Source organism: Ixodes scapularis, unplaced genomic scaffold, assembly GCF_016920785.2.
Source record: "Ixodes scapularis isolate PalLabHiFi unplaced genomic scaffold, ASM1692078v2 PGA_scaffold1__304_contigs__length_218370807, whole genome shotgun sequence".
Taxonomy (NCBI): Eukaryota; Metazoa; Arthropoda; class Arachnida; order Ixodida; family Ixodidae; genus Ixodes; species Ixodes scapularis.
In genome coordinates this window covers 41070481-41086460 of record NW_024609846.1, presented here as the reverse complement: position 1 = coordinate 41086460, position 15980 = coordinate 41070481, and the positions used below count along the sequence as shown (strand labels likewise).

At 42.6% G+C, this 15980-nt stretch overlaps 1 protein-coding gene and 1 pseudogene across 1 annotated transcript; one reads left to right on the top strand and one right to left on the bottom strand.

Moving 5' to 3' along the window:
• Positions 1 to 274, top strand: part of LOC120850158 — a 30155-nt pseudogene extending 29881 nt beyond the window's left edge.
• A 714-nt stretch (positions 275 to 988) lies between these two features.
• On the bottom strand, positions 989 to 15682 carry LOC8039003. The gene is made up of 5 exons (XM_040222571.1): positions 15575 to 15682; positions 9844 to 10016; positions 9666 to 9757; positions 2049 to 2138; positions 989 to 1251 (listed from the first exon to the last, which is right to left on the bottom strand). The coding sequence occupies exons 1-5, from the start codon at positions 15680 to 15682 to the stop codon at positions 989 to 991; spliced, it is 726 nt and encodes a 241-aa protein (XP_040078505.1).
• Positions 15683 to 15980: the final 298 nt, after the last annotated feature.

Here is a 15980-nt window from a genome sequence, read left to right as displayed (position 1 = left end):
ATTGGCCTTTCTGGAAGCTCGTCAACACCCGTTCCAGTGGCTCGGTATCTTCGTAAGACAAGAGAAGGTCAGCAATGGCGGCTGTATTCTGGCTCGTGTGTAAAGACTCTATTGCGCTTGCATTTTATTGCGGCTTTCCGCCATGAACCATTGCCCTGTCAACCTAACTTCAACTCGGAGTGAGGACACGCGCTAAGAATTTATAATATTTAACTTTTAAAAATCTTTAGCAAATTTATTAGAGCTGCAAGTTATTAAAAACAGACATTCGTAAAAAAAAGTAGAATTGAAAGTGTAGTACACACAGATAAACACATAAAAAGCATTCATATCCTAATTTTTGGCTCCAACACACTCGTTGAAACTCAAGAAGACAGGAGGGGTTCCTATAAGGGGGGGGGGGGGGGGGGGGGGGGAGCAAGATTAAAAAGGTCATACCTTTTTAAAGAGTAACTAACAAAAACGATACTATGATGCATACAGTCTAAAAAGAGCCGGTGCGTCTACTTTTCCGCGCAGTGGTTGGGTTGCCAATCACCGCAACTTATGAAGGCAGCTCAGCGAATGACGATGCCGAAACAGACACATGTTAAACCAAAAACGCAGTCTGGGTTCTGGCATTAAGCAATGCAAATGTGACCTTTTGCATTGCTTACTGTCACAACTCAATGTGCGTTAATTTGGTTTAAACATACGTTTCGGCATCGACATTTGCTGAGCTGCCTCCGTAAGTTGCGGTGATTGGCTCTGCGAGTGTTGTGCGTGAAAGTAGACGCACGGGCTTTTTCTAGAGTGTAGTGCAACAAATACTTCGCCCTCAAAGTAGAGTTTTTTTGTTTTTTTTTTGGGGGGGGGGGGGGGGGGGGTTGAGTGTACCATAATCTTTCTCTCAATTCTTCACTTCATTGTGTGGCTTTGCTGCTCAGAATACCAGAGTGAAACAAAAGCGAGATCCCCCTGAAGCATGGAGTTGTACTCAACCCACTCTTCAAAGCGTGGTTTGTCCGTTTGCCTCCTTCGCTGTTGATGACAAGCTACACATTTCTTTCTCATAAATCTTGTACGGCATACTTCCACAATTTTCGGTATACGTATGAACGCAAAGTCCAAGTCCACCTTTCCTAACTCTTTGGATCCTGCTCTCAGCATTGTCTTCATCGTCCACTTCATCTTCCCCGGCATCACTATCCTCCTCATCAGGTTCATTTTCAAAGTGAACTTCGAATCCTTCTCTCACCCACAGTTCACAACCTGAAATGCAAATTTTTGTCGTGCGTAATATGATTTTAGCACGCTCAAAACACCATCCGTGAAAATGTATCTGCACCGCGCGTCATACGTGATGCCTGGTTGATATAATGAAAATAAATATAAATATAAGCATGCTTTTATTTACTAGTCAGAATATGACCATAAAACAACCGTACTGACCGAATGAGAATAAAGGTAAAAAAGCTGACAAGTTTTGTCGTTCGGTTGCCATCTAGGTATTATTCTTACTCGAATGTACGATTCGTCAACATATCTTGAATATTTACTTTTGAGAGACAACGGTAAGACGATGAAAACGAACAATTATATATTTATATTTTTTTATAAACCAATCAGACCCTTAAACATAATGTTTATTTAAATAATTTATTCAACATAGCCAGTACTAGGCAAAAAAAAAAAAAAAAAACACAAAAAAACCCAGAAAAACACACACACCCAAACAAGATAGAATATGCTGTAGGCAGTAAATTGACGTTTTTGGTGCAGTACGTTAAACTTAAACAGCTCACAAGTTTTGCGTAGAATGTCCCGAGTTTTCTTACATTCTAGATAGAAAAAAAAAAGTTCGACTTTCACATTAAGGTGTAAATTTCGTTGAGGGCCATAAGCCAGAAATGTCAGCTTTTAATTTAGAGCTATTGGCCGTTATTATAAAGAAAACGTATTCTTAACACATTATAGAGTTACGGATACGCATGAATCACACTGTTCAATCAAGATTTCCTAAAAGGATAACTGGTTTTCATTAAACAAAAAAGTTCCCGAGCTCTTACGTTTCTCTTCGGTGCTCAAGAGCTTCAATACAAAGCAGCTTTCATAATTCGAGTAGAGGACCTCGTATTCAGCAAATAAACTGCCAGTACCTATGTGAGACAATAAAAACGTTCATAAAAAATTAAGATGTCCACACAAACATCTAAACATCTTAAAATTTTCGGGATGCGACATCCACGAAGTGCATATAAAACAAGCAAATTGAACAGGCTATGGCATTGGATCACGACAGCATATTTGAGCCGAGGTACCGCCACCGGTATTGTACATTTTTAAGTTTTTTACAAAAGTTTGCATAGGTGAAAGTATAAGAACTTGTACTTTCACCTATGCAAACTTTTAAGGAAAGTGTTGTAGCTGCAATAAAAATGACGTTGCTAGCGAATCAAACCAAAAGCGTGAATATATTTTGTTTGACCTATGTAAATATGATTACTTCTCCCTAAAGCTCTGAGCAAGTTAAATCACTTGTACCTAAAACAAAAGACACTGTTTACGTCAAACCAGTCTAATTTGGGCTAAGCCTCCGGCGGCTGGCAACCAGCGTGGATTTCGGAACTTTGGATTTTAGGCTAGGTGGCGCCAGCTAGCGCAGGTAATAAAGGCTACAGCCGTTAATATCTGTCTACCTATCCATCCAGCGGCCGGAAAGCGCGGGTGGCCATGTAAATCAGAAGTATAAGGTTCGCTTTCGGGACGCAGCACCAAGGCGCCCGCACCAAGGTCACTCGCTCATGTTATACTTTTTCTAGTGCTTCCAACCAATTGTGTACTTTTTTAGACAACCGGAAGTTAGTCCGCCCTAGTGGGCGTCTGGTGTGTTTGTCGAAGCTGAGAAGTTTACGAAGTGGAGCAGCGCTGCTACTCTGGGATCTTTAGCGTGCACCACGCAATAGTGAAACACGACCGCACACCTGTGCGGTACTCACCCAGATAGAAACGCGCAGGGGTATGGAACAAGCCTAGGGATCCCTGTGGTTGGCACCATGAGCCTTCGCTCCGCGAGCTCTGAGCAGCAGTACGTTAAAGTGTTGACACTGCTCAAGAAGGTGTACTTTTTAACCATTAGTCCCATTTGTATAAAAATTTCGGGGCACATTCACAGCAGGGAAAAAGGGTGGCATACAGAGTTTTGAGCTCACACATTTATCCTTCAAAGAGTTACATAAAAGTACATCAAATAGGCACGCGCCCACTGAGGAAACCTATCGTTTAGAAAAGGTAATAATAACGGCCATTTCTTTTGCTGAAACATACACTATAACACCCGGGAAATGGTGCTGAGAAAAGCAACTAGAAAAACTTTGCCCTTTAAAAAAAATATTTTTGCGTGCACTGAATTAAATATTTCACAACAAAAGGCTACGGAAATGCATACAATAAGGTCACAGTCGCATTTCTTACAAAATGTCAGTATAGAAATCTAGAAATCTGGCTGCACACATTAAATAATTGTGAAAGGATTGTTTTCCTGAACCAAAGTTTGATGCAAACAAGCGAAACTGAAATAAACAGTATGGAAAGTTCAGAATACTGTAGTTGAGATGGTTCCGGCATGTCAGAAACAATTTACTCCAGATAAAGTACGATAGTTACAGGAGTGAAGCTTTCTGAGAGCCTTTATCAGGACATTTGAAAGCTGATAAGACTACTTGTTAAACATGTGACATAAAAAAAGCAAATTGAAGGTAGTGTCCCCCCTTAACATACTAGGCCACCGATCGCCCCCTGTTTCCAAATGAAATAACTACAGCGCGAGCTTACACACTTGGCCACCGATTCCCCCGTTTCCAAATCAAACAAATCGTTTTTCATGCATCGGACGTTATCCACTTCAATACAGGGCTTAAAGCAACACTACACAAAGCACATAAAATAAATAGATTGTCTTTCATAACAATACCGAGTCGCTTGCGAGGGCAAAGTAAGGATTGCTGCGATGCTAAAATAATTGACGGCGTTGACGTTTCAATCAAATTCCTTGGGTTATTAAAGAAGTAATTGGGATACGCTAATTGATACCACTTTTGCGCACTGAGGGAAAGGAGCTCGAGAGTCTGGAATGCTCTGAAAGATCGACGGGCTTATCACCCCAAATAATGGTAGTATCGGTTTATATTAGGAATAACTATTAAGTGTGCACATATGTTACGTTAAAAGTTTCTTCCCTCTGTTGAAAAAAAAAAAAGGAACTTGAGTGGTGATGAGGTTATGAAGAAGAAGTGAGGATAAAGGTTCCGGGCAGCGTGGAACGCAACAATAATATAAATACTGTACATAAAGCCCCTTGTTTATTTATAAAAACTCGTGAACAGTCTGTTACAAAACTTGGTGCCGAAACCCAGGATGAACTCACCGAAGCAGGTTTTTATTGTCGCACCGATCAGCCGGTGATCACCAAGCGACCTAACGGAAACTAACGAACCTCTCACAGGCAAGCGCAATCTTTAACAACTAGCCTCTTGATGAACCTATAGCAAGGACAAACAACATTACCGCAACACTTCACTTAACACTGAGAAAATTTTTAACAGAACTGAAAATTGACATTTCACAGAGAATGAAACGTCAAAAGAACACTGCGCTCAGAAACGAAGCGACTAACGCTTTAAATTACATAGATTAAAAATGTTTGGAATCAAACGTTAGTCACAGAACTGAGTGAAATGACTGAGCATTTGGATTCCATACGGCGTCGGTTGCCCATTTTAGACACAGAGATAAAACTTCTAATTCAGGACGGGGACCTTGAGGAGGAATATACACTTAGCCTTGAGTACAATGACAGCGTCCCCATCCATGTCATCAGACTGAATCTCTGAACCAAGAAAAGAAAAAAATGCGAGAAAAGAACTCATCAAACATCTTTGAGGATCACGCAAACCATCAACGATATGAGACAAACAAGACCCAGACAGAAATACCAAGAGTGAGACGACGTACCTCAGCATGGCTTTAAGGAATGGGAACACACCTGCTTCAGGTATCTACGCTGTGTTTGCCATGAAGAAATTAGGACACGGAGCGATCCCATCGTAACACGACAACGAAAAGGCAGAAATCGCGGTGGTTGTGCATAATCATCGTAAACAAGGGCATGTCCCCCTTCCGAGCTTTGCTCGAACAGCAAGCAACTCGATCCTCACGACTTTAACGACGAATCGAAATCGCCGAAGTTAAATTTGAATTTAAAAGAGACGCACAGCCACAATATGAACCAGTAACCAAACATCTTGGCCCCAAGCACAAATACGCAATCTTTTGTCATGATAAAGTTTATCAAAAGCTGCCACAATGAAAAGTTTATCTTGATTATGTCCCTAAAGTCAACAGCGAAAAAGCTAAGCAGAAACAAAAGAAGTCAAGTATATTCAAAGGTTACAGCGAACGAAAAAAGAAAAGTGTAAAATAAGGGTTTTGACAAAGACTGAGAAGCAGCAACACAACGTACACATGAAATATAGGAAAAACGCGATCCCATCAACTGCAAGCAGCAAACGACAGAACCAAAAATATTTGCTAAGAACGATCAGGTCACATAAACGACAGACAGAACACAGAAAACGGAAAGGAAAACTATCTAGAGGCTCCAGACGCGCTCTCTTTCCAAGGCATCCTCGCGCCATAGATGGCCTTCCGGCGTATCTGAGCCTGCAAGGCCTGTTTACAAAACGCACAAGAAGATTTCGGTGCTTTCATTATCTGGAACGTCAATCCTGTTCCAAATAACGACAGAAAGACAAAAAAAAAAAAAAAAGTCACGTCTGATGAACGCAACGGAAACGTGATCACAGATTCGTGGCCTCAGCAAAACCTTATGAAATTGACAAACGAGAAGCACACAACACACTATCATGGACATGAAAAGATATTGGGCAATTTTCGTGGGGCTAGATTGTAGGAATTTCCTTCCCTGTGTTAAAAAGAGAAGGAAGTTGAGTGGTGAGAAGCCGATGAAGAAGTGAGGATGGACGCTCCAACAACGTGGAACGCAACGATAGTCTAAATACTGTGTATAAATCATTGAAGGATCAAGACATCTTCGTTCTCCCTCTCCGATTTTCTTTCGAATATGTATAAAATCTTGTTTGCTTATAGAGGCGCACCATCAGTTCTTTACGAAATTTGTGGGCCCGGCACCAAATATTTCTATACACTCCATGCGACCAGAGCCGTTTATACTGAGAGAGTTTGGCCTTCTTAAGGAGATTTTGACAGTCTGACAACCACAGCAGCGTGGTCTGACAACCGGGGGATGACTACTTCCGTCCGCCATATTGTGGATCTGACTCATAGGAACTCTACGCGATTTCTCAGGAATGAACAAGACAAAGAAGTAACGCCATATTGTGTTATCGCGAAATCCGCTTGTTCTAGCGGCCAACAAGCTCCGCCCATCGGCCAAACTCTCTCAGTATAAACGGCTCTGCATGCGACGCGACTGGCGCACCGCCACGCGGCAGGTACCGAAGGTAGGCAGTGAGAACCCCAGAGAAAACGAAACAGAAACGACGCCCCGTACGTTGGTACGCATTGAAGTTGGAGCGGTGCGGCGCTGGGTTCAGAGCATGAAGTGCTGCCTGGGCTGCGTCATTAAGTGCTTCAATAGTTATGCGTCGTATCTCGTGGGGACAAAGTTTCCCAGTTTTTCACCTCGCCGATGTTTTGTGGGACAGCGACAACGATGGATCCGTGCCGTACGACGCGAGACATTTGGTCTCCCGATTATGTCTGCTACTGTGTCGGCACGGCTGACATATTCTACACTGCCACTTTGCGCACTGCGTTTGTTTTCGTACCAGTAACGCCTACATATCTTAGCGCCGATGGTACGAACTGAAATACCATCCCGCACTGGCGGGTATGCAGTGCCAATTTCGTTGGAGGAATGCCTTCTAAAAACGTTTCGTCCCCATCGTACGTGTCGATGATATTCCCGGACAAGTATGGCTCGCGGTCTGTACTTCATGAAGAAAGATTCGAACGGTAAAGAAAAAGTAACAAATATGAATCTAAGGGAAACTACAATGGAGCTCGGGATCACTGGAGAATCGACGTTTGAGTATGGAAGGTTATGTGGTGCGCTTTCTTTCTTCATCAGCCTCCTTTTGGATGTGGAAACGCTGACACCCTGAGTTCTGCAGACAACAATTTTTTTCTCGGCTTTCACCTATCGCAAAGTGGTTCGAACTGGAAGTACCGTCCCACTGGTCCCTTCCTACCTGTAAAGTGTGCACCTCCCACGATGAGCGGTATTATCTTGACAGCCTTTGATGGTAAAAACCAGTTCCCATTTAGGTACGCCACCCCAACTAAATTTCCACCTGGTTTCGCTATGCCACCTCTTTTTGGTATATTCAGTGTTGTGTCAAGTTACGGTCATGTCAAAGTACCTGTGTTCCGAAAATCAGCACCTCGTGCAACAGGTTTTTACACAACAGCTGACCACAAAAGCCCTTGATGGCAAAAACTGTGTGTCGGCCGACAACTTTGTTTTCTCGGTTTTGGAACCACCTTTCCTAAAGTCGTTTCAATTAGAAGTACAGTCCCCCCACTAGTCTCTTCCTACCTGTAAAGTCTCCACGTCCCTCGACGAGTGGTATTCTCCCGACAGCCCTTTCATGGTCAAAACCGGTTGCCATTGAATTACGCCGCCCAAACCAAATTTCCAACTGACTTCCCTATGCCACCTCTTTTTGGTTTAACAAGTGCTGTGTCATGTTAATGTCAAGTCCAAGCACCTTTGTGCCCAAACCTTCACTTTGCACAGCCTGCTATAACACAAGATTTTGGGTCCAACATTAAATATCCCGTACAGCTTTATTTCTTCATTTGTTAAAAACATAACTTTCACACCTGTTGTCTTAATTAAACTTGGCACACTCCGTGCAAAACCGTAGTGAACATCTCACTCGCCTCCAAATATCATCGTTCCAGCAGTCCTAGGTTTACAGCGACGAGCGAAATAAATTTCCCACTCAGAGCAATTGTGGTGGCGGCCGTCTTTCTTTTTCAGAAAATTGCTCCAACTCCTATTTCGGCCACAACTAGAGGGATTACCCCTAATAACGACTCAAACTCAATATATAAGAAGTGGAGAACAGCTAAATGCCCTTCTGCCTTAGCACTCGTGCAGGTATAGGCTCAAAAAGCAAAAGTTTCGTCCGTGCGCTCTTCCGCCGCCACAGCTTGGCATGCGAAAAGGCGCCGCAGGCTGCTGAACGCGCCTCACTGTTGAACGCCAGGTCCTCCGCTAGCGGCGCTACGCGCGTCTTTCAAAGCGCCCCCTATAGTTCCCGCACGGAGCGTATAAGATCGTAATTGAGAAAGATAAGAAAAATCCTATGTACAATAATTACATGAAGACATAGAGATCGATAGTGGACCCGTGGTAATCATTAAGCCTCGAATTCGTCGGTCTCTCCTGTCCCGTTTGTCGTGACAAAAAACGTTTCTTCTTCTGTCCCTGTTAAAAAAAGCCGCCTCGGTGGCTCCGAGGCGAGAGCGCCGGCCTACGGATCCCCAGGTGGCGGGTTCGAATCCCGACCGAGGTGCCCGCAATATGACGGAGGCTTATTACGGAAAAGGCGCCGTGTAACCGAGCTTTCGGTTGCACGTCAAAAGATCCCCAGGTGGCCCAAATTAATCCTCAGTCCTCCGCTGGTGCGTGCCAGATGCCCGCCGTAGGTTTGGCACGTAAAACCCCCAAATTTGACTTTTTTTTCCCTGTTAAAAATAGGGTAAGCGTGCTATTCCAAAGGTATTCAACATGATACGCGTCAAACTGTCTGACAAAGAGTGCCATGAACGAAGGCCTCTGGCGTTTGGAAACTCGGAGTATCGTTTATGTGATGCTAGGAAGTTTCACATATGCAACACAATTGCCGAACAATTAGATTTTTGTTTTTGTTTTAGTGGTGCATTATATGTCTGATGTAGTCAGAGCAGCAGAAATTCATCTTGCACTCTATGTATATTGCGAGCACATCAGTGACGCATCCACAATAGGTATGTCTATCTGCGCGAGTGTGTAACCTGCGTAAAATAAAATACCGGCGCTTGAATAAGTTTCACATGTGAGGTCAATCCACAGAAATGTGAATGATAGGAAGTCAACCATGTAAGCAGTGTTTTTTTGTCTTCTACACTCACAGATTAAGTAACGCGGGGTGTGGCTTAACTCCTCTTGCTCATTGATTGGTTCTTCGGCCTTCTTAGCGGCTTGCCTCGCAATCTCATAGGCTGCAGAGTGACAATGAGATGCTCGAGCTTCGCCACGCCCCGCGCTTCTTAAGCACCATCCTACAAACTACCAAAGTAGATGGCGCTCGTAAAGAGACCGCCAAGGAAGGCACCGATAACTCCTGTTAGAGTACTTCTCTTCTTCAGAAACGCCAGCTGGTATTCTCACTCTCCCAAGAAAAATTCCTTGGCTGCATTTACATGGAAGCGATCGTAGAGCATCGGGTCAAGGTTTGACTTTTTTTTTTTTTTTATTTGCAGCAAAAGGGTAGAAGAAGAAACACAGGCTGAGAACGATTGGTCCCTGCTCGATTCGATCCGCTACGATCGCATTCATGTAAACGTAGCGCCTTTTAGGGTCAATGCATGCTTACCTTGGTTGCACAAGTCAGCGTTGCTGAAGCGGATGATGTTTGTTTTATTTTTTGGTGATGGTTGCGCGCTAGCACGTTGTGTCACTGCTACCCTGAAGAAATTTGGAAGTAGCGGGAGTGTAAAAAAATTCTCGAGGTATGTTAATTTTTTTTTATAATAAAAACTTGAGATACTTACAAGAAAGCCGAACGCGGGTCGCCATACATAAACCTGATCTTTGTAGTTCGTAAAGTTTCATTGTATTCACGTGAGTTCAAACTAACGTATCTAGCAACGCCGCCTAGGCGTCCGTCATATTGGGATGAGCAGTACATTAAGCGGTATTCATCCTCCCCAATCTGCGTGAGTGTCTGAAAAAAATAAAGTGTGTACGTAAAGTTTTGCTAATTTATCCAGCAATTCTCATTTTTGATTACACCTCGGGAAGAGGGGATTGCTTTTATGCATTTAGTCACTATTTTTTTTTTACAGCTGTAAAAACAATAGTTTAGAGTGGTATTCTTCCGTTAAGGTGCACGACCTCCTGTTAACGAGTAAAATAATGATCAATTCGGTTTATCATGTGTGATCACTATGAAAACACTGTCACGAAGAGCGTTGAGCCACTTTATCAACTTCGTACATTTTTAGCATTAATTTATTTGCCGCTCTTTAAAAAAAAAAAAAGAAAAAAAAAAACGTTTCTTACGTTCGTTTACTCCTAATCTCGGTTGCAACCGTAAAAAATGTTGCAAAGAAAAGGTTAGAAATGCATCATAGATGATCAGCTGCGGTGTAAACAGCCAAGCCTTATTTCCGTGTGTTTCTGAGCGTTGTGTGCGTTCATTTAACACAATACAAATAACAACTACAAAAAAAAAAAGAACTATGACCTCTGAATGAACTCTTGCAACTGGAAAACAGCTGCACGTTCATTCCTTACATCCGTGTATTGTTGAATTCTCCAAGCTAGCAACATCAACAACGCGGTAAACAACCTATACTCGTCAGTTTTCATCAAAAGAACCGTACAGTAAAAAAGTCCAGCTTCTCAGGGAGCATTACAAATTTCTGCAGAGAAACAAGATACCAGTAGGTGCATTTTAGAATAGATGTCTGTTATCTTGTCAAGACGCACACGCTTAAAACGCCAAAAGCGTCGCTTCTTCCTTCGACATTCAACTCTTGCAAGAACGACTTCGCGAGGCGTATGCACAATGTGCAAAAATTTATTTTTTCTTGACGTGAAAAGGAGTTTAGCTCCACTAAAGACCGTTATAAGAATTCTTGCTCGCAATTAAATTCCCAAATATTACAAACCCAATATAAATTAAGGGATTCATTACAGAGAGGATTAACCTCCGTGGCGAATGCAAATATTCTCACATTGAAATTCAGAATCGCTGAAAAGAGCTGAATTAGTATCGTTAAATTACACGACAGTGTAAGAAAAATCCGAAAACCGATCGAATAGCACAAAGTTCGACTCAAGTCACTGATAAAATATATATCTAAAGAAACAGAAAAAAACAAAAACATTACCGCCGTTCTTGCAGATAAATATTCTACTAACAGGAGCTACAGGAAGCGATGCCATGTACGCAAACAATTGATTATTTTTGACACCGTGTGAGCTAGAAAAGTATATATCGTCTTTGACGTTCATCATTTAGAATATTAGTTCTTACCAATAATAATTGTTGTGTGTGTATATGGGTGGGCAGCCGGAAGTCAGTCAACCCCAAAGGGTGTCTGGGCCGGCTTGCTAGAAACAGCGTCTCAACTCAGACTGAGGGCAGAAAGCACCGCCAAAGGCGGCGCACGAGCTGAGGGGGTCTCAAACCGCGTCTCAAGACGCTTGCGCGCCCCAATCTTTGCAGTGCTTTCCTTCACACTGTCTCAGCTAAGGCGCTGTTCTAGCAAGCCGGTCCTGGTGTCTCAGCTGTGGATGAGAAATTTAGCCAGTACAACCTGGGGTCTTTAACGTGCACTACGCAGAAGTGCTACACGACCGCACGCCGGTACGATGCTCATCCAGATCGAAACGGGCAGGAGTGGGGACTAAATCTAGGATCCGTGGGTTCTCCAGCGCAAGTTTTCGCTCCGCGTGCTCCGAGTTGGTGTGCGTTAACCCACTCGGCCACCGATTTATTTATCAGCAACTTCACACACAAAACGGTATGAATTAAGTTATATGAGATCGTGCTTTATGAAAAGAGGAAAGTAATACTTCACGCGGACATATCAGTAGGTTACTTTTTCCGCATTTCCACACTGGCATCCCAGTTTAGCCTCTAATCGATCTCTCCGATCTCTCCGACTGTATTCAACTTTCAACTTTTTACTTTTTTACTTTTTTCTAGAAACGCTTGAGCCAGACCATTAGACCAGAGGAATAATCACTATCTTGCACTTGTATGACTATATATCAGAGAATATAGTAAGATTATTACAGTAAGAAATCCGCAGTGATTCATGCGTTGTGACACATGTGGCATTCTCAATGATAGTGGCATCATCGGCATGCTTAAATGTAGTGAATGTTCGTTTCAGGCTTCCAGGTTGAACGGTATTTCATGGATACACTTTTGGATTTAAGTTTTTTCTAAGGTCATAAGAAAGACCTTCCTGTCAAAGTTGTGGTGAAATGGTACATGGCAGAAAAAGGTTTCATCTCTCCTTCGGAGTGATTTTACAGCTTTGAAAGTCGGCCGTCCCTTATCCATGCATTGTTCAGATGACTGATTACAAAGCTACAGCCCTTCCATAGGAAGCAACACAACATATTTTCGATGGATTTTAAAGATCTTTACTACTCATTAGAACCTAAGATTTTACTCGCTCGCGTTGGACCTTTTTGCAGGGCAATCTTGTTCGCTTTGCCACCACTGTTGTCACTAATTTTTTTCAATATTTTAAAGCTGTATTTGAGGGGCAACCTTCGTTCGGTACGAAAAACGGGATTCCATTCAAAAACAGAAAGTTTGCATCGGCTAGGCAGTGGCTCCAGTTCTATCCAAGATTTATCTAAGTTATATGATCTTCATCTGGGGCATACTCCCCTAGCGAAGTCCTTGTAAGGCGCTATCTAGACGACTTCTTGGTCTGCAGTACTACTTCTACAGCAGCAGCATCCCTGGAGAAGGCACCAGAGTTGAAGTTCTCTATTAAGAGACCGAGGAATCATTACCTACAATGTTTAGATCTATATTTGAAGTGTCTTTCCAGTGTGCTGGCGATACAAAAAACCAACACCAAAACCGTTGTTGTTGTTTGAAACTTGCCATAAAAAAGGCATTGTTTAGAACCTTTTTAGTAGTGCACTCAAAAAGTCCTGCTCTCATTCCATTGGGTCTTCTCTTCAACGCCTATCTGAACTATCTTGAGCGGCTGGATACCCTAAAGATTACTTTTTCAAGCAGTTGTTATTCCTCGTTGTATTTAAAAAAAAGTCGCGGGGATATGGTGAAACCTACAAAGCGTGTTGTACTCCCCTTCTACCATCGAATTTTGCATAATCTTAAGTCTGTTGCTAACAAGTATGGCGTGAGAACAGTGCTCACAAATGATTGAAACTGAGTGCAATGACTCCACTTGTGTCTCCCCATACTGATTGTACACACACACACACTCACACACACACACACACACACACACAAATAAAAAACGTTGATTGCGTGTCGGGAGTAGTCTACGAGATTCCGCCGGTTTGAGTGTGTTTATGTTACATAGAATAAACGAAGCGCTGTTTTAACGATCGCCTCACCGAGCACAAACGTTGTATCAAGAACGAGGATCCCTTCTCGGAAGTGACAAAGCATGTAGCGTGAAGTAAGAATTGTGCGCCTTCCGGCATGTTAACGTCGGTGGTACTGACGAAGAGAAACGTTCATAAACACATAGTAAAAAAAATTTAAGACTATTGTGAATCATGGATATGCACTACACAAACCTTCCCTAAGTTATATACACAGAACTTAAAAGGTTCTACCCAGTTTGATCGCCTTGTCTCGGCCAAGCTTCACCCTCCGTCATACCATGCTTTGTTGTTTGCCTGTTCATGGTCATTTTGCCCCCTCACTTCGGTTCTACCTTTCAAGTTCGGGCCTTCTTTTGTCAAACGAGGGGCAGGCCTATCTTTTAGTATTAAAGTTGTTTTCGAGTACGTGTGTTTATGTGTGTTTTTTGTTTTGCGTGCGCTTTTAGAAAGGGAGAAAGTTATGGAAGAGCTAGCTGCTTCGTTCTATGTATGTTTCACGTTTCCTATCAGTGGTCACTATTCTTTCGTGTTTCTGTAGAAGGAGTTAATTTGTTCTTTTATTTCTTTCATGTTTGTATGGGTTCTTGAAGGCTATATAAAAACAAAAACCTTTCTCGAATAAGTTCAGCTGTGTCTGAGAGCTCTGTATTTGTCCATCCTTTCTTTTTCCCAGTCTCCGAGTGTTTTAGGTATGTCCACAATATATATCATGTTCTTAGTAAAATGAATATATCCTTTCATAAGGAATATGAAGTTAACGTGAGCACCTCATTTTTGTTTTCTTCCAATATGGCGATATTTTTTTTTAAACGAATATGTTTTTGTTAGAGGTACTGCCAACCGCGAAATATGGCCGCTTATATGATACATAAAAGCTGTAATTTCTGAAACTCCACTTGAAGAAAGGGTTCAAAAAATCCTATTTCGAGCAAGTGGAGCGTTGGAAACAGTATCTGTCTCTGTCAAGTTCACCGTACTTCGCTTTCCGATCTTGAATGTTCGCCGTAAAATGTCTCAGCGCACCTTTCAAGCGCGTAGGGTACTGCACGGTAGGCTGTATGGTCGCCACTGCGAGTGAACCGCTCTGGCATAGTAAACGCTTACTGCTGAAGCCAGGGCTCGTAATCTGGTTTCCGGACGCGCCCATGTAGAGTGAAAACTCGCACTCCAGAACTCAAAGGTCCTGAGTTCAATCACCACCTCTGCCTGTTCCGATCTGAATAAACATCCTACCGACGTGCGGTCACCCGACCGCACGTCGGTAGGATGTTTATTCAGATCGGAACATGAAGTTAATGTGATCACTACAGTCTGATGCACGTTCAAAACCCCAAGCTTGTTGTGGTACTGCACTGGCTGAATTTCTAGTAAACAGCGAAGATACCAGACGCCCATAGTGGCAACTCTCAACACAAATACAATTATCTGGTTTCTAGAATCCTCTTCAGCGTACGTTTCTTGCTGAGCGTAATCTCAGTGAACTTTATGCAGTGACAAAAGCGGATATCCTTGTTTTGGAGCTCTCAACATTGCATGAGTGACAAAAGCAAGAGTTTTGATAATCGTATACCAAGGAAAAAATAAAGTATAAATATCATGCAAAATAGCATAATAAATGTTTTTTTTTTTATTTTTCAAAATACGTTTTAAATTTGGTACCACAACGTCAGCATTTTGCTAGTTTCGTCGCCTTGTCAAAGAAACGTTAAAAACGTTAAGAAACCTTCGAGACACGATCTATTTATTAAAATAGTTTACGAGCCGTTTCATCTTCCTAAAATTCTATGTTGCAACGAAATATTATAGAAACTTAAGAAAGCATAACAAAAGAAGAACAGAACACGGAAAGCGAGTTTCAAGACTTGAATGTCCTAAGATGTGCTGTGCTCGTTCTATTCTCTGCGTAATTCTTTCTTAGGTTTTTTTTTGCACTATATCAACGCGGTAACCTCAAGAAGGAAACAAACTTCTAGATACATCAGTTGCAAATAACTTGACACTGGGGGCACTGGGTGCGTCCCCTTTCGCGTCCTTCCAAAGTCAGTGCCGATCGGCCTGCTAAAATTGTTATCAATTTACCCGAGTCCTAGCGCGTGCAGCAGTGGAGCAGAACGAGAGGTCTACTAAAGTTCTCTGCAGATAAAAAAAGAGCATGAACTGCCTTCTCACCCTCCATGCGTCTTTGGAAGCTTTCGTTTCATCCAAATCTTCGGCGGCACCGCCACCAATTGCTTTTATCATGAAGAGGCAACCTAATAAACAGGGCAGGAGAGACATGCTTGTATTGTGACTAGTCGGTCTTCGCTGGCTTAGAGCGGCACTCGATCGTACATGAGATCCTCAATTCATAGGTTTATAAGAAAAAAAAAGAAACAAACAAATAGCAATCCCCACCCACAATGGGCCGTGTCTATTGTCAGTGACAGGCTGAAAACCTAGTATACTTCGTTCACCCTTAAGCTGAGACCAGAAGCTCCGCCTTCAGCACGTGCTCGCTGGCTTCCGCAGTGCTTTGGTTGCGCCTGCCTGCGTGCTCACACCTGCGTTAGCAAGAGCAGAAAGCTCTCGCTGAGCG